We start from the raw sequence: 25,946 nt of genomic DNA, 5'->3' as shown, positions 1-25,946 counted from the left end.
CGACATCTAATTCCCCTATTTCCGGCTCACTCCCAACGCTGACGGAGGCCTCGCTGCGTACTTCCATCTCGTCGACCTCCGACATCCGCTTTTCGGAAGGTCGTTCCCCGCGCGCGTATTTATTTTAATAATTCCTGAAACAATTTAAATTTGACGAAGACGCGATATCGCGCTCCGTTTGCCCAATTGATTATCAAATTTCTCCGCCTCAACTATAAAAATTTTGCGTTCGAACGTCGGGCGCAATGTACGCCCGACCGTGTCGATTTCTCCCCGCGGACAAAAAAATTTGTCCGACCGTGTCGATGTCTCGCCGCGGACAAAAAAAAATTTGTCCGACGGGTTCAAATCCTACACTCCTGACACCACTTGTCGCGTAACCGTGATTAACACCACAGTTACGGATGACCGATTTGCGAGACTTTAACTCCCGAGGCGAACACTCAATGGCGGACTCAAGTTCAACACCAACGCGCGGAATGGCGGGCCGCAGCGAAGGCTCCGCAACCTTATCTATTAAAATCAAACACCCAGGAAAACTGCGTTCAGATATTATGTACAAAAAGTAATATAAGGGTTTATTAGGAAAAGTAAAGCCAGTGAAAAAGCCCGCCGGTAAATCTAATAACTCTAATAAACCTAAATCGGGACGTCCCCACACGACTGACAGCAAACACAAACGAGGGAGATTAATCACGAAAATAACACGTCCCGTCGTTCAAAATATACGCGGAGATCGGGCTTATCTGTCTTTGTCGTCTTGTATTGTTGGTGTCCAGCACCGCTCCTTCCGGCCCGATCGCACACCACGAGGCCCCTCGCTCCAAGCACCACGCGTCCGACGCAGGCCAGCGGCTCCACTTGACCAGGGACAGGAAGGACTCCTTTCAACTCCCCTCCACTCGACGCGGGAGTGCTGGCAGCCAAGTGCCAACGAACTGCTCAGTGCCTGGTGTCCAGCACCGCTCCTTCCGGCCCGATCGCACTCGAACTGCGACTGGAATGGCGTGTCCTCTCCAACTCTCCACCACCGCTCAACTCTCTGGTGCCTGCCTGCGTCTCCCAGTGCCTGCCACGAACTCAACTCAACTCAACTCCTGAAATGGCGTCCGACCGTCGCCTATATTGGTGGCCGATGACGTCACATTCCGCACTCCTCAGCCAATCAAAGCCTCCCGCGACTCCTGACATCTCCCCCGTTACGCGACCCTGCGGTCCTGGCATAACACGTGCCGGCCAGGTTTGTAGGCCTTTGGAGGTGTACACGGTGGCGGCCAATCATGGCGGTGTTTTTGACCTGGTTTCCTGTCAATTTAATACGAAGTCCTTGTCAGGGAAAGGGGAATTATTTAATGTTGCGCTAAGGACCTAACTAATGTTTATGTGGTTTGCAGTGCCATAAAGGACAAAGGTTTGATTACTAGGTGATACTCACAGGGGCGTTACCTTTAATCCCTCACTATTTAACACTCGAATCTCCAGGTAGATCCACACTCATACATCTTACCCCGACAACCGCCTGAACATCAATAACTTATTACATGTAGAGTCCCTGTCACGACAGCCGAATACCTACCTATTCAGATCTACCTAGCTCTAGATGTTGCATTACCAAATTCATAACAATATATATATATATATATATATATATATATATATATATATATATATATATATATATATATATATATATATTGTTGTGGATATGAGAATTGTGTTTTTTTATTGTGGTAAAATGTCACCCTCCTTCCTCCAGTTGTTGTGTATAAAGGTCAAAAGGGCGTCCCTTAGTTAGGTCATATACAATCACGTAGCCAAATCATAGATTCTCCCGGTTTAGTAGTTATCTCCTTATTGTGTGTATTAGATTAAGGCTGTGTCTTCCATTAATTGACACTCCATTGCACCGAATTCAGACAAGGTAGATTCCCTGCACATTCCCCTTTTGTCATGCCAACTGCATCGGGCGGTTTTCTGCAATCCGCTGCTGCTTTGTTTTGTGTGGTTTTTCGCCGCAAAACCTCCATTACGCACGCGGTCAAGTGGGGAAAGAAAGGCGTGTCTCCACCTTGTCATCGGAGGGTGGGGCCAGGAGAGCCCCTACAACCAAACAAGCACGAGGGGTTTGGCTTGAGAGGGCAGAGGAAGAGCGATCGGGGAGGTTTGAAAAGGTTAGAGGGTGTGGCCGATATAATCCGCAGCGGGACGCCCCCCACCTCAGATGAGTCCTGGGAAAGCACGCGACGTCCCCACGGCGGCACGAAGAGACGATTGAGGAAAGAGGGAGAGAGACGTGAGGGGGTGCCTGTATTGCGGCAATAGGCCGAGACCCTCTAGGCCCTATTGCCGGTCGGTGAGACGCGGAGGAGCTGTGTTTGCCGGGTTTTCGCCTCGACCCCAAAGCGTGGATCGGAGCGCGCACTTGGAACCGGACCTCGACGCCACCATCTACCTGGACCCTCCTCTGCCGTCCCAAACGATTCCTGTCCTTCCATCCTTTTGTGTACGTGAGTTTGTTTTGTGTGTTCTGTCCTGGGTTATAAGTAAGTCTGTATAAGCTAGAAATTGCACTGTGTCCTTCTGGTCCATCCCTCTTTCTGTCTTTATTTTCGTATCCTTCCTTCTCCTTGGTTTCTTTGGTCTTGTAAATAGTAGAAATAAATCATATTTGTATTTCCTACCTTGGTTCTTCTTCCTCTTCTTCTTTCCTTTGCATCCGTGTCGTCCTTGTCTTTTCCCAATTGAATACCTGTGGCACGATTTGGCCAACGTTTCGGAATCGGGTTAGTGAATGCTAATGACTCGAACTTCGGGTTGCTAAAAACCGCTCGGCAACTAGACCATCTAAAACCGGGGTTCGAGCGGGAGTCCCTCCCTTGCTTCACGGTCAGGAGTGGCACTCAGGTCCTTGGGACTTTTTGTAGACCAAATACCCTGGCTGCTCCCGACCGGAAGGAGCGTTGGGACCCCCAGGACTCACGTCGGTCAGTCGCGGACAAGGGGATTAATCCCCCCTTCTTAAGGGGGAAAGGCCGACGTAGAGATCCGTAACATTTGGTGTCTGGGAGTGAGATTCGGACCTGAAGCGCGAAAAGCGCGCTCAAATTTCGAGCGGCCAAGATTTAATTTTATTTATAACACCTAAATTGAAAATCGCGCCATGGATGATCAAGGCGACCGGATGTCGGTGGGGGAATTAGAAGAGGGGTTAGGGGTAACCCAGGACCCCAGGGAAGTGTATATGGAGGAGGAGAGAAATGAAGATGAGGTTGCGGGGAAATCAGGTGCACAAAATGGCGCTCTCGCGCACGTGGTTGTAGAGGCACAAAATGGCGGCTCGCACGTGGTTGGGGCAGCCGTGCCCGCAGCACCGGTGAATTTGGACCTCTTTATGATACAAATAAGGGCGCTCATGGTCCAGACGAGTGAAGACCTGAGGAATGACTTGGGAAACCGACTTGTGGGATTGAGGGCTGATAGTGAGCGATTGAGGGGCCAAATGAGGGACGAAGCGAGGGGTACCAGTGAGCAGTTGGGGGCAATGAGGGACGAAGCGAGGGGTACCAGCGAACAGTTGGGAAATAAACTTGAGGGTTTAGACAATAACTTTGAGGGTTTAGACAAGAAATTTGAGGGGTTAGACAATAATTTTAAGGGGTTGGACAATAAATTTGAAGGGTTAGACAACGGGATAAAAGAGGTGAAGAATGGGTTAATGGGGTTGGAAAATAGAATGGCTGCCCAGGAGAACCAGATGGAAGGAATGAAGAATGGGTTAGGGTGGTTAGAAAACACAATGGACGACAAATTGCGGGAAGTAGGGGAGCAATCCGCCCGGGAAATCAAACGGATGGGGAACCAGATAGAGGAGGTGAAAATCGGGTTGGAAGGTAAACTGGATGCTCAGAGGGATGAATTGGAACAGATGAGGGCGGCATCTACTAAAGAAATGGGGGAGGAGATAAGACGAGGTGTAAGCGAGGATGTCTCGGGGGTACGCGAGGAGGTAAAGCGAGGTAAGGAGCGTATGGAGAAAGAGGTGAGGAATAATACGGCTAGGTTACAGGGGGGCATAGAGGACCTGACACGGGGAGTAGAGCAGCTGACGGTGGGACAAAAGGAACTAGTGGATCAGGTGGAAAAGAACACTGCGGTACTAGGAGGGTTGAAAGCGACACAAAAAGAACTCAAAAATGAACTCGTAGCGACAAAGAGGGAATGTCAGATGGTACGTGAGGGACTGACGAGGTTGGACGAGGTGACAGAGGAAATGGAGACGAAGGACCGGGAGGTGAGGACGCACATAGAGGCGGTCAAGGTGGCCTTGGAGGAAGAGATCGAGGAGACGCACCGGGAAATAAAAGAGGTGAAGGAAACGTTAGAGGAAGTGGAAGAGGGGGTGAGTGAAATTAAGAAGAGACGGAGGGAAACTAAGAAGGAGATAAGGGAGGAAGTGATGGAATATGTACAAGGTCGGTGCTCAAATCGTGATGGTGTGCTCGCTAACCAAATAAAGAGTTTGCAGGTGGCGAAGGAGGTGCGGAGACGAGGTGCCAAGGTGAGTGGCGATATACGTGGAAATGTATATGGTGTGAGGGGAGATTCAGCCGGCTTGGGGGTTGGTTTGGACCCGGGTGTTCGTGAGAGGCCGCTGGTAAAGTGTGCGACTGGTGCAGAGTGTGAAGGAGGAGGTGTGCGAGAATGTCCGACTATGGGGTGTGTGAGGAAAAAGTGCGCGCCGAGGAGTGAGTGTGCTGTCGAGAGTGAGTTGGTCGTAGCGCGTGTGCGGGGGGGCACATGGAAGCGCGTAGTGGGGAGTGTTACAGAGGATGTAACGAAAGAATGCACACCTGTGGTGAGTGTTACGGAGGATGTGACGGGAAAGTGTGCGCAAGAGGATGCGCGAGAAAGGTGTGTAACGGACGGGTGCATGAGTACAGAGTGCGCTGTCAAGAGTAAGGGTGAATGCGCGACCGAGAGTGGTGGTGAAAGTAGTAAGAGTGACACGGAGCGTGAGTTGGTTGTGGCAGGTGAGAGAGAATGTACACCTGGAATGGAAGGATGCACACCTGGAATGGTAGAGCGCGTATGGGAATGCACACTGGAGTTAGTAGTGAGGCACGTGATTGGGTGTGCGGAAGAGAGCACACCTGTGGTTGTCACAGAGGATGTGACCGAGGAGGGGGCGCGAAGAGGTGTGTTGGTGAGGTGTGCGAACGATGAGTGTGTGCAAAGGTGTGCGGTGGTCAGGTGTGTGACAAAGTCTGTGAGCGGAATGAGTGTACCTGGGTGTGTAAGAGAAGGTGCAATGACGAGGAGCATGGGAACGGCTGGATGTATGAGCAAGGAACGGAACGCGGGGTGTGAGCATGCAAGTGGAGCATCGACGCTAACCGGGTTAGCGGTTCGACCGACTTATAGCCAAAGCGGGCCCTCGGTTCGTGCCGGGCAGCTTTGTGTGCAGCGGGGATCGTAACCGTGGCGGTTTGGAAAGAACCGCCGTACGCGATCCACGTCGGGCCGCGCTCTGAGCGTCCGTGCTCCGCCAGGCGGAGCGGGCGGCCCGGTAGGAAGGGTCGTCATGGCGACCCCTTTTTGTTGCGGCGTTCCGGCAGGGCGAGATCGGGCCATTGGACGGCTCCGTGCCGAGATGGTGCGTGGGATCTCGGCCCGGGTAAGCCCCCTTCCCTGCACCGAATGCTGGACGGATCCAACCGCCGGCACCAAACAACCCGCATTCATTGCTCGGCTTTGCGAAGCCGAGCTTTGGAGATGAATTGGCACACCGAGAGGCTCCGGTGAGTAGACGTGTGATGATAGTGTTTTGGACCCGAAATTGAAAAGCAAAATTTGATGATTGGTAGAGTGATTGGCAAATTTTTAATTGGCTTTAATTTGGTGAGCAAAATTGATAGTAGGAGATACCCGATGTGGTGGGATGGCAACTCTGCCATCCCTCACAGAGGGGGCAAAGGAGCACTAGTTATGGGGTTTATGGCAGTGAAAACTAGCCCGGGAGGGTTAGGATATCGTGTGTAGGGATCTAGAGAAGATGACCATAGGTAACGGTAAGGTGAGGTAGTGACGATGATACCTGCAGTGGGGACGCAGGTAGATTAGTTTGGATTATAATGACGAGGGAGCACAATAGTTTAAAGGGGCGACTGGGAAGCGCAAGTTCCAGAGGGGAGTAGTTAGATGAGATGATGCCGTGTGTTTGAGAATCGAAAGTGTATTGAGCGTGGAAGCGTATGGAGCAGTGAGTGAGGAACGATTGTGATTGCCCAGGTGTGCAACTGAACAGGTGTATGGAGCAGTGTATGAGTGAGTGATGGTGATGTGTGTTGTGTTGACCAAATGGTCCAGGGAGGAAGGAGGGTGCAGGAAGCACCAGTCGGAGTGATTGCACAGGTGTGCAACTACAGGTGAGCATGGTTGTGTGGAATACATGGAGTCTGGAATATATGGAGTATAGAATGGATGGTATGGAGTGAGTATGGTGGAAACTGTGGAGTGGAGTGGATGGTGCGAAGGTGTGGATGGGGGAAAGGAGGATGGACCCCATCATGAATACCCGGGGAGGGTAGTGTAAGTGTTAGGTAGAGGGTATAGGTAAATTGTGGTTGGATATTGGCATCTGTGGTGCGTGGTGGAAGAATGATGGTTGAATGGGTGCATTAGTGTCGTGGAAATGGCTGGGCGTGTAGCCTGTTAGTGTGTGTAGTTGATGGACACTCCGCCACTGTTAGGATGTCGGCCAGGTGAGGCCGCAGGTGGGCTCTGGGAGCCGGTAGAGTTGTGGATGGGGCCCGAGGATCCGGAGGGCGGACCCGGGTAGCCCAGTGCCAGAGAGGGCACCGAGTGGGGTAAGCGCCAAGGAGGGCCTTCCCCAGTTAGATAGGTTAGGTCAAGGAGCAGGTAAGCTCGGAGGCAACTGCAATGGTGGAGGTGTGCAGGTGGGTAGACCGGCTGGGAGAGCTACACGACTCAGCCCGGAAATTGTGCAAGGGCACAGGGAGTTGCATCGGGGGAGTGAGACCCCAAATTGATGAAGCACCACAGTTTGGTCAATGGGAATTTGGTTCTTAAAACCGCATAGAGTAAGATGGCCAATGGTTTGGCAGGGAAAGACCCCGGGTAGTGTAAAGAGTGTTAAAGTCATTTAGGAAGTAGTTATGTTTGAAATCTCCTCGCACCATCTACATCCACTCACCTGAGGTGACGCTACTCCACACCATGCCATGGATGTTTTGATTATTTTTATTGTGCAAATGTTTGGAATGTGAGACGCATCATGACGTGGGTGTGACATTGTGCTTTGTGTTCCAGCTCTCCCTCCTTATGAGGATTGATAATGAATTGGTGATGGCAAATTTTGATTAGAGGGATTGTGGTGACGAATTTGGTATCGTGGAAATATGGGGGAGACGTGACAGTCGTGACGAATTTGTAAATGTGTAGATTTGTTGTAAATACGGGGAGGGGCAAGGGGGGGTAGTGTAGGTCACATGTGGGGGGCGTACGGTAGGGACGAGCATTTCTCACTTCGCTCTCCGTACGCACCTCGTCCTGCATTACCTTGTTTGATGTGTACCCTTGTGACCCTACCCCTTGCTCACCTGTCTTCTTCCCCCCCCAACCCCCCCCTTGTCTCCTACCCGAGGACTGTGCGCCACTGGGCGCCGAGGGGAGCGTGTGGGAGTCCGCCAGTGTGTGCCCGAAACTCCCGCAACCAGCTGTCTGCATCGATGCACCACCATATGGACCACATGTCTGTGGCTGAGCACCACTCATGGACCCCATGGGTTGGGGCGTGGCCCCTCTGCTGGAACCGGCCATGATGGCCCGAGATCTTGCTGGCGGACCTTGGTCACAGGGCACCTATGCCCCACAGGTGAACCACCCCTAGTCGGCCCTGTGGGCCATAAATAAAAACGGACACGTTTGGTGCATTTCATTTGATTATTGCAAATAGGCCGCCAGCAAAGAAGTTGACAACATCTGGAAGAGCATTAGCCAGCAGAGGGAGCCGAAGAGCAAGACCACCAGCAGGGTTTGGGTTTACTGTTTTTATTGAACTGTGGTGACTGTGCACCGATTGGTGCTTGATGGTGTTTTGATGGTGTTCCAAGCGCGCGCTTGGAACCGGACCTCGACGCCACCATCTACCTGGACCCTCCTCTGCCGTCCTAAACGATTCCTGTCCTTCCATCCTTTTGTGTACGTGAGTTTGTTTTGTGTGTTCTGTCCTGGGTTATAAGTAAGTCTGTATAAGCTAGAAATTGCACTGTGTCCGTCTGGTCCATCCCTCTTTCTGTCTTTATTTTCGTATCCTTCCTTCTCCTTGGTTTCTTTGGTCTTGTAAATAGTAGAAATAAATCGTATTTGTATTTCCTACCTGGTTCTTCTTATTCTTCTTCTTTCCTTTGCATCCGTGTCGTCCTTGTCTTTTCCCAATTGAATACCTGTGGCACGATTTGGCCAACGTTTCGGAATCGGGTTAGTGAATGCTAATGACTCGAACTTCGGGTTGCTAAAAACCGCTCGGCAACTAGACCATCTAAAACCGGGGTTCGAGCGGGAGTCCCTCCCTTGCTTCACGGTCAGGAGTGGCACTCAGGTCCTTGGGACTTTTTGTAGACCAAATACCCTGGCTGCTCCCGACCGGAAGGAGCGTTGGGGCCCCCAGGACTCACGTCGGTCAGTCGCGGACAAGGGGATTAATCCCCCCTTCTTAAGGGGGAAAGGCCGACATATATATTGGCCGATATATATTGTTACGGATCCGGGGGACGGCACTCCCATTAGCAAGGGGGGGTTAATCCCCTTGTCTTGTTAAGCTGGCCATCTGACCGGTCCTGGGGGTATGACATCACGCCCGGTCAGCGCTGAATAGGGTAGTAGGCCAATTCTTCCTATGACCTAAGTACCAGCGCCTTCCGGTACGCGAGGAAATACTCCCGCCCTGGCCGCAGCATAATAGATGGATTGCGCCGAGCGAAGCGAGCTGCGACGCGGGCCGTTAACAAAGGACTAAACCCGATTATAAGCGGTCCTGTCGAAATCGCGCCACAGGTACTCAATAGGGAAAACACGAGGACGATTGGACGAGAAAGAAACCAAAGTAAGAGGAGGAACAGGTATTTATTAATTAACTATACAAAACCAAAGAAAGAGAAGGAACGAAAGCAATATACAGAAGAAGAAGAAGACACAGCGCAAATCCTTAAACAGTCTTATTTATACCCCGGACAATACAAACAGCACAAACTCACGTGCACAAATGGGAATTTCAGGCAGGAATGGCTGGAGGAGATGGTTCAGGTATGGCGTCCAGGTAGCTCCTTCTCCAGTCCCCAACTCGCACCGCAAACCAGATGAACCAAACGGCAGGAGCTCTCCGCGTGTCGTTTGGCGTGTGCGGGACTATCACAGGGCAACGGTAGGCCGGCTTCGGCGGTTACCCTCGCGGCTCAGCCGCGTACGTAATAAGCGAACAGTTCAATTAACCGCGAACAATGCGCTCATCAGTCGCTCAATGCGTTCTCTCAATACCATTCACTCGCGATGCGTGACCCCCTTCTCATCTCAAGTGAATTCGCCGAGTGCCTCTTCCTTCTTATCTGATCGCCTCTCCTCACTCCTCTGCATAAGCAGTCCCTCGCAGTGCCTTTTATTGGCCTTGGCCGTATCAAGCCGCCGGCCCCGCTGACACGCCTACCGGTGGGCTCACCTCAGCGATGGTTGGTTGGCAAGGGCTCTCTGACTCCATCTTTGATGACGAGGTGGTGCCACGCCCGTGATTTGGCGGCTCCTCCCCCCTTCTTCTCCGAGACAGAGCACATGGCCAATGGCGTCTTGCGGGATAGAAAACCACTCGCTCAACTGGGCTAGAAAACGAAGGGGGGCCTATCTTATTTGATTGATGCAACGTAGAGTCAACTATTGGAAACACAGCCTTACCTGGAACACATAATAATGACATAACTATAGAGAGGTCCTAAAGTGTCCTACGTGTTGTACATGGACTAACTAAGGTGCAATCTTTAATTAACAGCCAATTAAGGGGACATGTACACAGGGGTCATTTATAAGGGAATTTACTACTAAATTTACATGTGAAGGTTCTAAAAACCGTAACAATATATATATAGTTGCGGTTTTAGGAAACCACTAAGAAGTATTGGCAACCACCATACAGGTCCCCTTAGAATAGTTATTTCATAGCAGAACATTATCATCGTCCCTTCCCTTTATACGGGTTAGTATGTCATGCGTTGGAGATGGGAAGAGAGGCCCTCCACTCACCAGCGATAATTTTTCAGGCAATGCATACAGGCTCAAAAGCACACCATCCAAGCACGTGCTCTAATTTTCCTGGTGTGTTGCAGTCGGAGAGATGAGGCAGCTTTATGTCCCATAGGGGCCAAAGAGTGTCATGATAAAAGTCCCTGGGATGAAAAGCGTCATGATAAAAGTTCCTGGGACAAAAAGTGTCATGGTAAAAGTCCCTCAGAGAAGGCTGGTGACGTGAAGCGACAAGCCACCAATCAGGGCCTGAGGAACTTTCCAGAGGGCTTGTGGGGGCAGGGTGACACAATGGGTCACCAATCAGGGCCTGAGGAACTTTCGAAAGGGCTAGTGGGGGTAGGGTGACGCAATGGGCCACCTATCAGCAGCCCGAAAAACCTTTTCAAACAGCCCCACCATCGTCAGGGGCCTTACAAAAAAGCCTTCGATTTGATTTCTCTCTCTCTTTCTCTCTCTCTCTCTCTCCATCTCTCTCTCTCTCCATCTCTCTCTCTCTCTCCATCTCTCTCTCTCTCCATCTCTCTCTCTCTCCATCTCTCTCTCTCTCCATCTCTCTCTCTCCATCTCTCTCTCTCTCCATCTCTCTCTCTTTCCATCTCTCTCCATCTCTCTCCACGGCTCTCTCTCTCTCTCTCTCTCTCTCTCTCTCTCTCTCTCTCTCTCTCTCTTTCCATCTCTCTCCATCTCTCTCCACGGCTCTCTCTCTCTCTCTCTCTCTCTCTCTCTCCATCTCTCTCTCTTTCCATCTCTCTCCATCTCTCTCCACGGCTCTCTCTCTCTCTCTCTCTCTCTCTCTCTCTCTCTCTCTCTCTCTCTCTCTCTCTCTCTCTCTCTCTCTGTCTCTGTCTCGTGGCCTGCCTGCCTGATTATCTCACATGGCCTGCCTGCATTACCCTCTCTCTCTCTCTGCACGTGTTCATGACGCTCTCTCGTGGCCTGCCTGCATGACTCTCTCTTTTTGCACATGTCTCTCTCTTTCTGCACATGTTCATGACCCTCTCTCTCTCTTTGCACATGTTCATGACGCTCTCTCGTGGCCTGCCTGCATGACTCTCTCTCTCTCTCTCTCTCTCTACACGTGTCCATGGCTCTCTCTCTCGTGGCCTGCCTACATGACTCTCTCTCTCTCTGCACATGTTCATGACGCTCTCTCTCGTGGCCTGCCTGCATGATTCTCTCACATGGCCTGCCTCCACGACTCTCTCTCTCTCTCTGTGCACGTGTTCATGACGCTCTCTCGTGGCCTGCCTGCATGATTCTCTTTCTCTGTGCACGAGTTCATGATGCTCTCTTGTGGCCTGCCTGCATGATTCTCTCTCTGCACGTGTTCATGACGCTCTCCCGTGGCCTGCCTGCATGATTCTCTCTCTTAGCATGCCTGCATGACTCTCGATCTGTCTGCTGGACTTTGCCTGCGTGCTGCCCGTGTTCATGCTGGGGATTGCCTTTTCGTGTTTGTGCTGGGGATTGCCTTTTCATGCTCGTGTTGGGGACTGCCCTTTGCCTGGGTGCTCATTGGTGACGTCAAGACAAGGTTGTTGTAATGGAAGAGCATCCTGGTAGCATTGTAACCATTCCGGTGACAGGATCCCAACGTTCGTTTTCCCCCAAGCCCTCCGTGAATGTGTGATGGGCACCCTTGTCGTTTTTATTCGTAGTGATCGTCATGAGGCATAGGTTAAGCTAAGTTTCTGCTTCTAATCCCTTTTTCTTTACGATCGCTTTTTCTTTGCTGTTCCACTGTACATACTTGTAAATAAATCAAATTGTCAAACGTTTCTTTTCCAACTGTCCATGAATGTCCTTTCTTTCATTGGTCCAGCATCATTGCTCACACCAAGCGAATGAGAGGTTATCAGTCGGGAAGTTATCAGCATCATCCCGGCGGGTATCAAACGGTTTCTCGGCCGTCCAAATTACCATCCAGGAATAAGAGTGGTACACCGCCGAGGGTACGTTCCCCGGTTGGAACCATCACGTGGTACAGGTAAATGGTGTCAGAAGGTTGGACCCTGCTATCACATGATGGACCAATTGGCATTCGTAGTTGCTGGTTCGCAACCTGCCGAAGTACGAAGTTATTCGTGCACGGCTACCTCAGGTCCGGTAAGTTTGGGAGGCTAACCCCCTCATAGTAGACCCGAACCCCGTGGCCATAATATATTGTTGCGGACGCGGTTAAAGGTGTTATTTACCGAGCGGTTGGTATTACCGCGACCGAACAGTTCCCCCGATTCTTCCCCAACTCACCCGATTCACCCAGACGTTGGCCAAATCGCGCTATGCCAAATCAATAATAGAAAGGACACGACGACTGGGAAAGAGGAAACGACGCAAGGGGTACAGTTCTCAAGACCTCCGGAGGAGGGTATAATTACAGTGGTGGAGAAAAGGGGTAGATTACAAGGCAGTGAGGTAAAGACACAGAAGAGATGGGCACTTAATTACCGTCTTATCTTATCCCAGACAGACCACAGACAAACGGAACAAGGCAGACTTACACAGGGATTGATGGCAGAAAGGGACAGGTAGGTCGATAGCACAAGGTGCACCTTGGCTCGGGGACAGGATAAAGCACGGTCCAGAAGATGCGGGGAGGTGTCAGCGCTCGGAGGGGACGTCTTTCTTGCTTCAAGCTCAGCGCGCATCTGACGTCACCTCCCCCTCACTGCGCATGCTCAGCCGGGAGTGACACGCCCTCGGCTGGTTGGTTCCGCCCCACTGGGGCCGGTCCGCCGCTTCCATTGGGTGCGGGGGTTACCGGGCTCCGCCCTTGACGAGGAGCTGACAGGGAGCCCCTATTTGGTAACCCCGTCGACCACATGTTTGATGGCGGCTCGTTGGGAAGGCCTGGTGCCCTCCCAACACCCCCTACCAACCAAGCCGGAGTGAGGACGCGCACTTCCTGCGCTCGTTGTTGTTGTTGTTGTTGTTGTTGTTGAACTGTGAGGAAGAGCTGCGGGGAGGTATTGGGAGGTCCTAAACTTCCTAACGGTGCCATACAATCACATTCTGGTGCAACGAAGGGTCAGAATTAATGGAAACGAGTCCTTAACTGACATAGACTAAGAATAACTAGCAAGATGTCCTATAGTTGTCTTACATGAGATGCGGTGAACCTGGGCACGACATGTAATGGGGGAAATAGGGGGAGGTCGGGTCTACAGAGTGTTGTTTACAGAAAATGGGACTAGGGAATGGGGGATTGGGGATAGTTGGGAAGTATTGAGGAAATAGGGGAATATTTACAAGCGGATATGGATGGATGCAAATTCCATATCCGCAACAATATACTAGTGGGGTATGCTTATACATTGGAAGCAATCCATGCTTCGTACTTAGCTACATAACAAATAGAAGCTTTATGATTGAAGGCAAGCATCACTGACATCCTGCTCGACATCAGTTGAGATTTTTGTTTTTGTCTTTTATTTACAGACGTGTTTATGGTTTTTAACGTCAATTTTCCTTTTTTTTTTATTTCACAGTTTAGTTATATAAATTGCAATTTTCAAATGCTAGATATCAATTGAGGTTTTCTTTTTAAGTACGCATTCACAGTTTTTTTTTTTAACGTAAATTTTCATGAATGGACGCTTTCCGATGGTTCTGTGATTTTTTTTCTCCGGTGTACCGGCTTCGATGTCCTTGCCAAATTTCAGCTTCCTACATCATCCGGAAGGTACCGAACTTTAATATCAGTCAGTGAGTGAGTCAGTCGGTGGTTAGAATGAGCTTTGTATATTAATAAATATACAGTACATACATATTTGTAATTTTCAACCTTATTGGTGTAAATTTCTCTTCTTAGTCTCAGTCTGCTTCCGAGGTGCGGGCTGGGTGGCCTCTGTCTCGTGTTCGAGAGAGCGGACCTGCACGAGCTTTGCCTGTGGGGCACAACCGAACCACCAGATCATCTGCATCAGCCTCTCGGTATTTCCTTCCTCATCCTCCTGGTTATCATAATATAATATAAACTTAAATTAAGTGACAAATCGTGATAATGAATTGCAGTGAGTCCCATCATAAGGATTACTATTTAGAAACATTTCAAAAAATTATTAAAACGTCTTGAGCCATTCTGAAGAAATTGAGTAAAAAAAAACAAGCAAGTTTGTTAAGCAATATTATGGCCACATGTGAACGACAAGTCAAACTGTAGAAGGTGAAATGTAGAAATCAATTGGGCTGTGGGGAGAGAGGGTAGTGATGGGTGTGTTCTGGTGTCATTAATGTTGAATCAAAGGACAAGATCATGGAACATACAGTATATATGTATATATATATATGTATTTGTGTGTGTGTGTGTGTGTGTGTGTGTGTGTGTGTGTGTGTGTGTGTGTGTGTGTGTGTGTGTGTGTGTGTGTGTGTGTGTGTGTGTGTGTGTGTGTGTGTGTGTGTGTGTGTGTGTGTGTGTGTATATATATATATATATATATATACAGTGAAACCTTGACTTACGAGTTTAATTCGTTCTGTGACCGAGCTCGTAACTCAATTTGCTCGTTTCTCAAATTAAATTTCCCCATTAAAATGCATAGAAATGCTATTAATCCGTTCCAGCCCGCCAAAAACCACACCAATTTTTTTTTAAATATACAGTATATATAAAAATATCTCGCGCTTTATATTTCACCTGTATGCAGCATACAAGTTGGCAGGATGGCCTGGACTGGAGGTACGCACACTTGACTCTAAACTGTCCAGCCTGGGTTTGAATCCCGACCCAGCTATAACCTGTCATGGGTGAATCACAGGCAGGGTGATTCATCAATGTGTGTACCGCTAAACTGGGCGCCCCGTTTGCGTCCCATTAGTTGTTGGATGTTAAGGATCTCACCGTGTTTTCCACAAAGAGAAGGCGAGCTATCGCCGGCACTCTGAACAAGTTGTGGCCTGGCATGCTCTTCTCCTCTGCCGTTATATACGTCCTCCTCGGCATCTTTTTCCAGAAGAGCCCTGTCTCGTCACAGTTGAAGATTTACTGGGGGATGTATCGTTCGGCTTCTATCAGTTCGGCAAAAGTTATAATAAAATCTTCAGCTGCCTTCACATCCGCCTCACCAAGTCGACAACACGCACACCTCGCTCATGTTTTTCGACGATTGCGTGTTTTATATCCAAGCACATCATCCTCTTCTTCTTCTCAGTACTGCCCTTGGCACTCAATTTCTTAGGACCCATGGTTAAAACTAAGAAATTTTCCAAAATAACCAACATGCGAAAACAAAGCAGCAGTGATATACGGCAGAAATGCTTGCACGGCAAGATAACCACGTGACCGGAACCCACCTGGTGGCGGGTGGCGTCAGCTCCAAAATAACCAAAATGCGAAAACAAAGCAGCAGTGATATACGGCAGAAATGCTTGCACGGCAAGATAACCACGTGACCGGAACCCACCTGGTGGCGGGTGGCGTCAGCTCCAAAATAACCAACATGCGAAAACAAAGCAGCAGTGATATACGGCAGAAATGCTTGCACGGCAAGATAACCACGTGACCGGAACCCACCTGGTGGCGGGTGGCGTCAGCTCCAAAATAACCAAAATGCGAAAACAAAGCAGCAGTGATATACGGCAGAAATGCTTGCACGGCAAGATAACCACGTGACCGGAACCCACCTGGTGGCGGGTGGCGTCAGCTCCAAAATAACCAACATGCGAAAACAAAGCAGCAGTGATATACGGCAGAAATGCTTGCACGGCAAGATAACCACGTGACCGGAACCCACCTGGTGGCGGGTGGCGTCAGCTCCAAAATAACCAAAATGCGAAAACAAAACAGCAGCGATATACGGCAGAAATGCTTGCACGGCAAGATAACCACGTGACCGGAACCCACCTGGTGGCGGGTGGCGTCAGCTCCAAACTAACCAAAATGCGAAAACAAAACAGCAGCGATATACGGCAGAAATGCTTGCACGGCAAGATAACCACGTGACCGGAACCCACCTGGTGGCGGCTGGCGTAAGCTCGTAACTCAGATCTCGGCTCGCATCTCAAAGCAATAAACCGCCCGAGCGACGGCTCGTATGTCGGAAAACTCATAAGTTGGTGCACTCGTAAGTCAAGGTTTCACTGTATATGTATATACATACAGTCACGTGAAAAAGTAAGTACACCCCATGTAAAGTTTTGACTTTTTCAACATATTTCAACATACAGCTATTTGATCTTCATTTCAACAATATTGATAGATAAAGGTGATATAATATAACAAATATCATGAAACATTTACATTTTGTAGTCCAGTGTATAATTTAAATAAACATAAATGCAAATTTCACATGTGGAAAAAGTAAGTACACCCCGACATTTATCACTACTTCAAATACCTAAAATTAGAATCAGGTGCACCAGCTCAGGTGCAAATGATTAGAATTTGCATTGTGTGTTTGCCTCTGTGTTTGAGGTTTTGAATAAACACACAAACCTCTGTGTTTTCCTCTAAATCTTGTGTCCCAAACCCATCCCTCTCTGTACCCACCGTACCCAGTCATACCCAGCTGCTCCTGGACTCTGTGTCCTTTCCTCCTGACAAGGTGGAAAAGTTTCTGTCAACCCTCGACTCTGATTCTGCAACTGGTCCTGACGGCATCAGCCCACAGGTCCTAAAATCATGTTCTTCCTCTCTTTCACTCCCTCTTTCTGTTCTCTTCACCCTCTCTTTTGCTCAAGGTCATCTGCCATCTGCTTGGAAATCAGCCAACATCACCGCTTTGCACAAAAAAGGTGCAAAAACAGATCCTAACAACTACAGACCAATCAGCCTTCTCCCAATTATCAGCAAAGTCATGGAATCCATCATTGCTTCAGATATGAAATCTTTCCTCTTCTCCAATGGCTTGATCTCTGATCATCAATTTGGTTTCAGACCTGGTCACTCTACTCTGGACATGCTGCTTCTGCTTTCTCAACAATGGATGGAGGTCCTCAACGCCAAACAGGAAATTAGAGCTGTCTCCCTTGACATTTCACGTGCCTTCGATACGGTCTGGCACCCTGCTCTGCTCACCAAACTCTCCTCCTTTGGTATCCATGGAAATCTCCACGCATGGCTGGCGGACTTCTTCTCTGGTCGTAGTCAATGTGTGGCCCTGAATGGGTTTCTCTCATCTCCTCTTCCTGTTCAGGCTGGAGTTCCCCAAGGTAGTGTTCGGGGCCCTGTGCTTTTTCTGGTCTTCATCAATGATCTCTCTGACTCTCTTGAAAATCCTCTCTATCTCTTTGCTGATGACTCTACTCTCTGTCGCTCCATTCCTCATCCCTCAGATCGGCAGTCTGCAGCCTCCTCACTCTCTGCAGACCTGGACAAAATCACAGACTGGGCAAATAATTGGAACATTTCTTTCAATCCTGATAAATCTCACACTCTTACGATGTCTCTCCAAAAAGACCGACTGGACAACCCTCCCATCCACTTTCTGAATAATCCTCTCCAATAAATTCTGTCACTCAAGCTTTTGGGTCTCACTATTTGCCATGATCTTTCCTGGGAAAACCACATTTCAAATCTGGCCTCCAAAGCCAGTCGCCGACTGGGCATCCTCCGTCGTGCGAAGTCCTTCCTTGGCACACCTGAGCTCCTCACCACATACAAGGCTTTCATCCGCAGCTCTATGGAATACTGCTCTCCCCTCTGGTCTGGTGCGCCTGCCTCACACCTAGCTCGTCTTCACGCTGTTGAAACCAAAGCGTTCAGAATCATTGGAATCTCCCGCGATGAAGCTAACTCCAAGGGCCTTTCACTCACTCACCGCAGGCAGGTTGGTGGTCTTTCCGTCTTCTACCGACTCCTCTCTGGCCTTGCCCCCCCCCCAGCTCTCTCTGGGCTCTGTCCCCCAAATATTCCTACAGGTTGCACAAGATCTGCCTGCAACCCTCTTATGGTTAAACTGCCAAAATCAAGACTTTCTGCTCACCTTCACTCCTTCATGCCTCTTTTCTCCCGCCTCTGGAACAAACTCCCTCACTCTCTTCAATCCCACTCAACCCTCCAGGTCTTTAAAACAGCTGTTCACCACCATCTCTTATCCTCACCCATCCAAAACCTTGATCTTTTCTACCCCCGCTAATTTTGGTCCCCTTGTGTTTTATACCTCTCCCCCCCCCCCCCCCCCCCCTTCCCACGCCTCCTCCCCCCAAGCCCTCTCCCTCCCACACTTCTCCCTGCTCTCAAATGGTGTGGTTGTGTGCTTCCCCGTCTCTCCCCATCTTGTCTTCCGCTCCCTCTTTTTGTATATTTTGTTTGTCTGGTTGATTTGTTTGTGAAATAAATGTTAGCTCTTTCACGAGCCTCGATACAGTATACAAAACAAAAGAAAAAAAGAAAGAAAAAAAGAACATCGTCAGAGAGGATCTTGGAAGAACCTGTCTTATTTAAACCTCAGACATTTAGTTTGGTTTGCTCTTTGTTGTTGAAGTGTGCGGCATCACCATGCCTAGATCAAAAGAGCTATCTGAGGCTTTCAGAAAGAAGGTTATAGATGCCTATGAGTCTGGGAATGAATTTAAAAAGATCTCCAAACAATTTGAAATCAATCATTCGACTGTCCAGAAGATCATCTGCAAGTGGAGAAGATTCCAAACAACTGCCAACTTGTTCAGGCCAGGCTGCCCCAGCAAGTTCAGCCCGAGAGCAGACCGCAAGATGCTGAAAGATGTCTCTAATAACCCCAGAATGTCATCACAGGACAGGTAGCTCTTGCCACTGTTGATGTCATAGTGCACGGGTCTACCATGAGATAGAGGCTGCACAAATTTGATCTACATGGGAGGTGTGCCAGGAGGAAACATTTGCTGTCCAGAAAGAACATCAGGGCAAGACTAAAATTTGCCAATGAACATCTTGGCAAAGACCAGCACTTCTGGAACAATGTGCTCTGGACAGATGAGTCAAAGGTAGAGCTATGTGGCCACAGTACCAGAAGACATGTTTGGCGAAAACCAAAGACAGCATTTGACCACAAGAACCTGATACCAACTGTAAAGCATGGTGGTGGAAATATTATGGTTTGGGGCAGCTTTGCTGCATCAGGGCCTGGGCAGCTCACTATCATAGAATCCACTATGAATTCTTCATTGTACCAGAGGGTGCTTGAGGATAATGTGAGGCCATCTGTCGGAAAGTTGAAGCTCAACCGAAGGTGGACCTTGCAACATGACAATGACCCTAAACATACCAGTAAATCCACCAAAGAATGGCTGAAAAGAAAGAAATGGAGGGTTCTGGAATGGCCAAGGCAAAGCCTAGAGCTAAATCCCATAGAGATGTTGTGGGGGGATTTGAAACGAGCTGTGCATGCAATAAACCCCTCAAACATCGCACAGCTGAAAGAATTCTGCGTGGAGGAGTGGGCAAAAATTTCTCCCAGTCGATGTCAGAGACTGGTAGACAGTTATAAGAAATGCCGACTTGAGGTTGTTTCTGCCAAAGGGGGCAATACCACCTATTAGAGACAAGGGTGTACTTACTTTTTCCACATGCGAAATTTGCATTTATGTTTATTTAAATTATACAATGGACTACAAAATGTAAATGTTTCATGATATTTGTTATATTATATCACCTTTATCGATCAATATTGTTGAAATGAAGATCAAATAGCTGTATGTTGAAATATGTTGAAAACGTCAAAACTTTACATGGGGTGTACTTACTTTTTCACGTGACTGTATATATATTGTTGCGGATCTCGGGTTCGTCGACGTACCAAGGGGGGGTTAAGCCCGATTCCCCTTCGAACTCCGAGTCCACGAGGCCGCCACCCACACTGCACTCACTGTGGACGGATTGCTAAGCAATTCCAGCCGCATAGCCCGCAGCTATGCGTGGAAGGGTTAACGGTCATGACACAAGTACCTTCGACACACGCAGCTGTGAGAACGGGGACTGAACCTCACACGAGTCACGCTGGTACTGAACGCCCGAGCGGTTGTGCATCGCGTAACTCGTGCCGTTAACACTATTGAACCGGATCGAGCGGTTTTAATTCGTGCAATGCTAGGCCAATGTTGAAAGGACGATGACGGCCAGGTTGGAAACCAAACCACAGGATTTATTTACATTCACAGTATTTACAGAAAAGGGACACAGCGAAAAATCTTAGCGGCCTTACCTACGTTCCCAGACAAGGGCACTCAGATTCGTTCGGGGAAGGGGAGGAAGAGGGTAATGCGCCCAAAGCGCGGCCGCTTCGTGCAGTTTGCCTGGACGAGCTCGTTGGACGGAAACCCCCCAGGGATCGCTCTAACCTTGGACACCACAGCCGGAGATGATCACGGCAAACGGCAGGGACGTTGGTCAAGGGCGTGCACGTAGCAGGAACCTGACAAGAAGAGCAGCGTATCTCAAACCCCAGCAAGAAGAGAGCTGGTAGTCGCTGGGACCCGGCAAGAGAGAGAGAGCCGGTAGTCGCTGGAACCCGGCAAGAGAGAGAGAGAGCGCGGAGTCCGGGCCGGGTTTTATAGCCCCCCGACACCCCACTCGAACGTTCCAAGGGCCTCCATTGGCCGGCTGGGGTCACGTGTCGTGACAGCCCCTTATTGGTCACCCTTGGCCACTCCCTTCAGCTCCCATTGGCTGCTCGCTGCTCACCGGCCACGCCCTCCAGCTCCTCCCTCGGGCCTGCAAGGTCTGGCCTGGGCCCATGACAAGGCACTTTAGGCTGCAATGAGGCCTATCATTACCCTGCCTGCCTCAACGCATACTAACACTGGGAAGGAGACTATACTTCACATTTAATAAGAAATAACTAACTATGCGAGGCTACATGTTGTGGTGTAACTAACTAGGGGGGGGGGGGGGGGCCTTTATTTACAAAACCGCAACACGACCCCCCTCTCCGACCAGATTCGTCCCGAGTCGACCTCAGGCGGAACGACCGGTAGAGTCTGGTATTCAATTTTTACTCTTATCATTAGTGTGACACATAGATGTAATCCCCCTGTCATTTAACTCTAACCCATGTGTGCAACATCATTTAGTCTAGATATGTCCCTCCTAATGCGTTGAGCAGCTAACTAACAGATTCACACCCACAACTGTTCGCGCATTTCCGGAATTTTTGAACGAAACACATAGTTCTTATGAACATAGTTCTTATGAACATAGAACACATAGTTCTTATGAAACACACACCATGAATGAAATGGGCAACATTCTTATATTTACATGCACAAAACTTAACCTTTATTTACAACACTACAACCCAGGACCTGGACTTGAGGGAAGAAATGGAGGCACTTGCTGCTTCGTCATCTTCTTGTGGCTTCTTGTGGTGTGTGGGCTAACAAAAACTGGCTGGCCCTGACCGGCATACAGGCCATTTGAAGATCAGGGCCATCTAAATCTTCACAATTACACACATGGATCGTTTTTTATTCACAAGCAGGGCCACTTGACACGTGGTCCAAATGCGTGGCGTCAGTGCCACTCAACCGGTGATCCATGTGTGTGTGGTGCCAGTGCCACCCAACAGGTGGTCCATTGGTGCAAGATGATGAGATGTCTGGCAGCAAGATGCTGCACAGCAGAGGTGTGGGGCCACAAGGCTTGTGGTCCATAAGTGCAAGATGAGGGGATGTTTGGCAGCAAGATGCTGCCACAGGTGGGCCTCCAAATGGTCCTGGGCGGGGAGGAAGACAAGGCACAACAAGCACACGGAAAAGCAAACAGTGGCATACGAAAAACAAGGTGTCCAGGCACCACCATACCTGGTGCGGTGAGAGGAACATGGCAGAGTGAGTGGAGCAAGCTCGTCCCTAACCGTACGTACCCCCCACCGTTGACTACACTACCCTAGCCCCCCTTGTATTTAGAATTCGTCTCTATGTCCTGTCTCCCATATCCCCCTCTAACGCCAAATTCATCCCCAAATCCCTGCCAGGTTCTCCCAGGAAGGAAGGGATGGAATAACAATGTTTCACTCACGTCGTGATGCATCTTACTTCCCAAACAGCTTACAGAGCCTCTCGGTGTGAGGTTCGTCCTCCGTGGTGAATGGTTGTGGATGGTGCGAAAGGGTCTCACATCCTAACTACACCAATAACATTACACATCTAAACTCCCCGGGGTCGTACCCTGCCAGTAGGCCTCTTTAAACGATGTGGTTCTAAGAACCCGAATTCCCATTGCCCACACTGTGGTGCTCTCCTGAATTTTTGGGTCTCACCCAACAACTTTTCTCCCTGTGCCCTCGCACAATTTCAGGGCTGGGTCGTGTGGCTCTACCAGCAGGTCTACCTACCTGCGCTCCTCCGTCCACTGGAGCCACCTCCCGAGCTTGCCTGCTCCTTACTCTTATCTACCTGGGGAAGGCCCTCCTTGGCGCTTACCCCCTCGATGCCCACCTTGGCATTGGGCAACCCGGGTCATTTCCTTGGATTCTCGTGCCCCACTCACTCGCTAGCCGAACTGGCTCCCAGAGCCTACCTGCAGCCTTACCTGGCCGACAAGCTACCAGTGACGGAGTGCCCCAATAACCATAACTACTAATTAAACCACACGCCCAGCCATTCCACCACCTCATGCACCTCACAAAACACTACGTTCTACCATCAGCACCACAGGTGTCAATATCCATGCAATTTACCTGCACCCTCTATCTAGCTTTAAACTACCCACCTGGGCTTTCGTGAATGGGTTCCACTCCCCCCCCTTCAATCCTTCGCACCATGCATTCCACACCAATTATTCCACACCATGCATTCCCCACCAAATATTTGCACACCATGCATTCCACACCTTTTATTCTCACACCTCAACACAATTCCATTTTTCTCACACACAATTCCTCAAACACACAGCATCATCTATCTAACTAATTTCCCCTATAACTCGTGCTTCCCTCGTCGTCCCTTTAAACTATGCACACCCTTTGTTAACAACCACTAAACTCTCTACGTCCCCTCTACTGTTTAGTGTCACGACTTAATTCTTGTCCCTATGGTCGCTCTGAATCCCTAACAATTATCCTAGCCCTCCCTCGGCTAGTTTCGGTGCCCCATGGAGGCAACCATTGCTGGCCCCTCAATGGGGCTAACACTGCCATCCCCCTAAACTAATGCTCATGCCCCCCCCCCCCCCGTGGGGTACAATACTCCCCCCCAGTCCTCTAAACTATGAGCCCCCGTCAGTGGAACTACTGGGTCGTGCCTCAGCCTCTAAGGCCAGGTAATCCATGAGGGCGCCTGCTCGCCCGTGTAGGGTCTTAATCGGTCGGCATGGACGAACCGAGGGAGAGCTCGTGGTCCCATTTTGATTTTTACGACCACGTCACAAATTTGCGCCAGGACAACCCCCGGGCCTTGCCAAGGCGATGTGAGCTTCGGGCATCTGCTCTTCTGTCTCCGGGGATTGAAGAACCAAATCTTCATCCCCGGAGAATATGGGCTCACCTGGCTCCGGTGGTCATACCTGCACTTCATCTTAGCACCCGCCAGCTGAAGCTGACGACGTGCGAAGGCATGGCCCCTCTCCATGCCTTCCTCTAAGTGACGGGCATAGCCCTCTCCCTGCGGTTTATCAGGGCCCTCGGGCACGGTCCTGCATAGCAGTTCGGCGGGAGCACGCAACTCCCGCCCGTACATGAGCAGCGCTGGGCTACATGCGGTGGCCCCGTGCTGACTAGTGCGATACGGCATTAACAAATACGGGAGATGTTCGTCCCAATCGTCCTGACGGGTGGTGGTGAACAGGGCCAATTGCTGAATCAGGGTTCGATTGAACCTTTCCACCATCCCGTCAGATTGTGGTCTTAGGGGGCGTTGTTCTTGTTTTCCGAACTGACAGGAGCCTGCACACATCTTTTAGCAATTGGCTTTCAAAATTTCGACCCTGGTCGGTGTGCAGCTCCTCCGGAATCCCATGCCGACATACAAATCCTTCCACGAAGGCCTGTGCCACAACTCCGGCTTCTTGGTTAGGGAGGGCATAGGCCTCCGGCCACTTGGTGAAATAGTCCATAACCCCGAGGATGTACTTATTACCTTGGCGGGTGCGGGGTAGCGGTCCTAATATGTCCATAGCCACCCGCTCAAGGGGGGCCCCACCTCATGTAATTGAAGGGGGGGCGCTCATCCTCCGTGCTGGTCACTTTTTAGCAGTACAGGCGTCGCATCTCCGACACCAGTCCTGTATATCGCGCCCCATATTCACCCAATAGAACCTCCGGTGGACCCGAGATGTTGTCGTTGCCCTGCCCAAATGGCCGCCGGGGCGGGTACCATGCACCTGCTGTAAAATGGTGGTCTGAAACTGTTCTGGGACTATCACCAGCCAGGAGGTTTTCTCAGAGGGAATCTCTGCCCACTTGCGGTACAAGATGTTATCTTTCAATTCCAGGGTTTTCCATTGGGCCCAGTGTGCCTTTGTTGGTGCCCCGAGGGGCTGACCGCTTCCCCACTAGGTCTCTTCCCCAATCGAACCCATTCGTGCACCGGTCCCAGTACGGGATCCTCCCGTTGGGCCGTGCTCCAAGCCAAAGTTCCGAATTCCTCATCAGCGGTTAGTGGCAAGATTGGCCCTCTCACCCGGGTTGCAGGGACTACGAGGGTAGGGGTGGGGTCTGCCAATTGTTCCCTGTCCTCGTGTCTCGCGCAGAATTTACAGTTTTCGCCCAGACAGGGACGTCGCGAAACTGCATCGGCATTCCCATGTGCCTTCCTGGCCCCATGGGTCACACTGAAATCGTACTGCTGCAACTTTTCCAACCACCTTGCAATTTGGCCCTCAGGTTCCTTGAACCGGAGGAGCCATTGAAAGGAGGAATGGTCAGTTCGAACCAGAAATTTCCGCCCATACAGGTACGGGTGGAAATGGCTCATGGCAGCCAGCATAGCCAATAACTCTTTACGAGTGACACAATAATTTCGCTCGGGTTTACTCATGGCCCGACTGTAATACGCGATCACTCTCACCATGCCCCCCTGTGCCTGGGACAAGACCGCTCCCAATCCCTCCTGGCTTGCATCCGTGTCCAGGGTAAACGTCCCGTCATTGGTGGGGTAAGCTAGAAAGGGTGGGGATGTCAAACACCCCTTCAATGCTAGGAAGGCCTCATTGCACTCCCTTGTCCAATTAAACCTCGTACCCTTCTCCGTAAGCCGGTGAAGGGGCCTGGCTATCTCTGCGAATTTTGCCACAAAGCACCTGTAATAGGAGCAGAGTCCCAAAAACCCCCGCACCTCTTTCATGTTACGAGGTGCGGGCCACTCCTCTACCGCTGTAATTTTTCCTGGGTATGTTTATACCCCCTCGCGACTGATGAAGCGACTGATGACGTGACCTAGATAGGCGACTTCCTTGGCAAACAAAGTGCATTTGCTCGGACTCAATTTCAACCCCGCCTGTCTGAGGCACCCAAACACCTGGTCCAAATTAGCTATGGCCTGGGGAAATGTTTTAGCATGTACCAGGACGTCATCCAGGTACACCAGGCATGATTGCCATGGCATGCCGCCCAGCACATGCTCCATCAATCGTTAAAAGGTGGCGGGGGCGTTACACAAACCAAACGGCATCACGGTGAACTCATACAGCCCCTTACCTGTGGAAAATGCCGTTTTCTCCTTCCCTGCCCTATCCATCTCCACCTGCCAATACCCACTCTTAAGGTCCAAAGTTGAGAACCAAT

The 25,946-nt window shown here is 50.1% G+C and overlaps 1 protein-coding gene across 1 annotated transcript in view; it reads left to right on the top strand.

Moving 5' to 3' along the window:
• Positions 1-25,946, top strand: part of LOC137430076 (partitioning defective 3 homolog) — a 226,494-nt gene that overhangs the window by 153,822 nt on the left and 46,726 nt on the right. The window contains exon 26 of the mRNA XM_068120603.2: positions 14,123-14,244. Within this exon, the coding sequence (XP_067976704.2) occupies positions 14,123-14,244 (122 nt within the window). The remainder of the gene's footprint in view (positions 1-14,122; positions 14,245-25,946) is intronic.

This window comes from Myxine glutinosa, chromosome 1, assembly GCF_964187855.1.
Source record: "Myxine glutinosa chromosome 1, kmMyxGlut1.1, whole genome shotgun sequence".
NCBI lineage: Eukaryota > Metazoa > Chordata > Myxini > Myxiniformes > Myxinidae > Myxine > Myxine glutinosa.
This window is presented reverse-complemented; position numbering and strand designations above follow the sequence as displayed.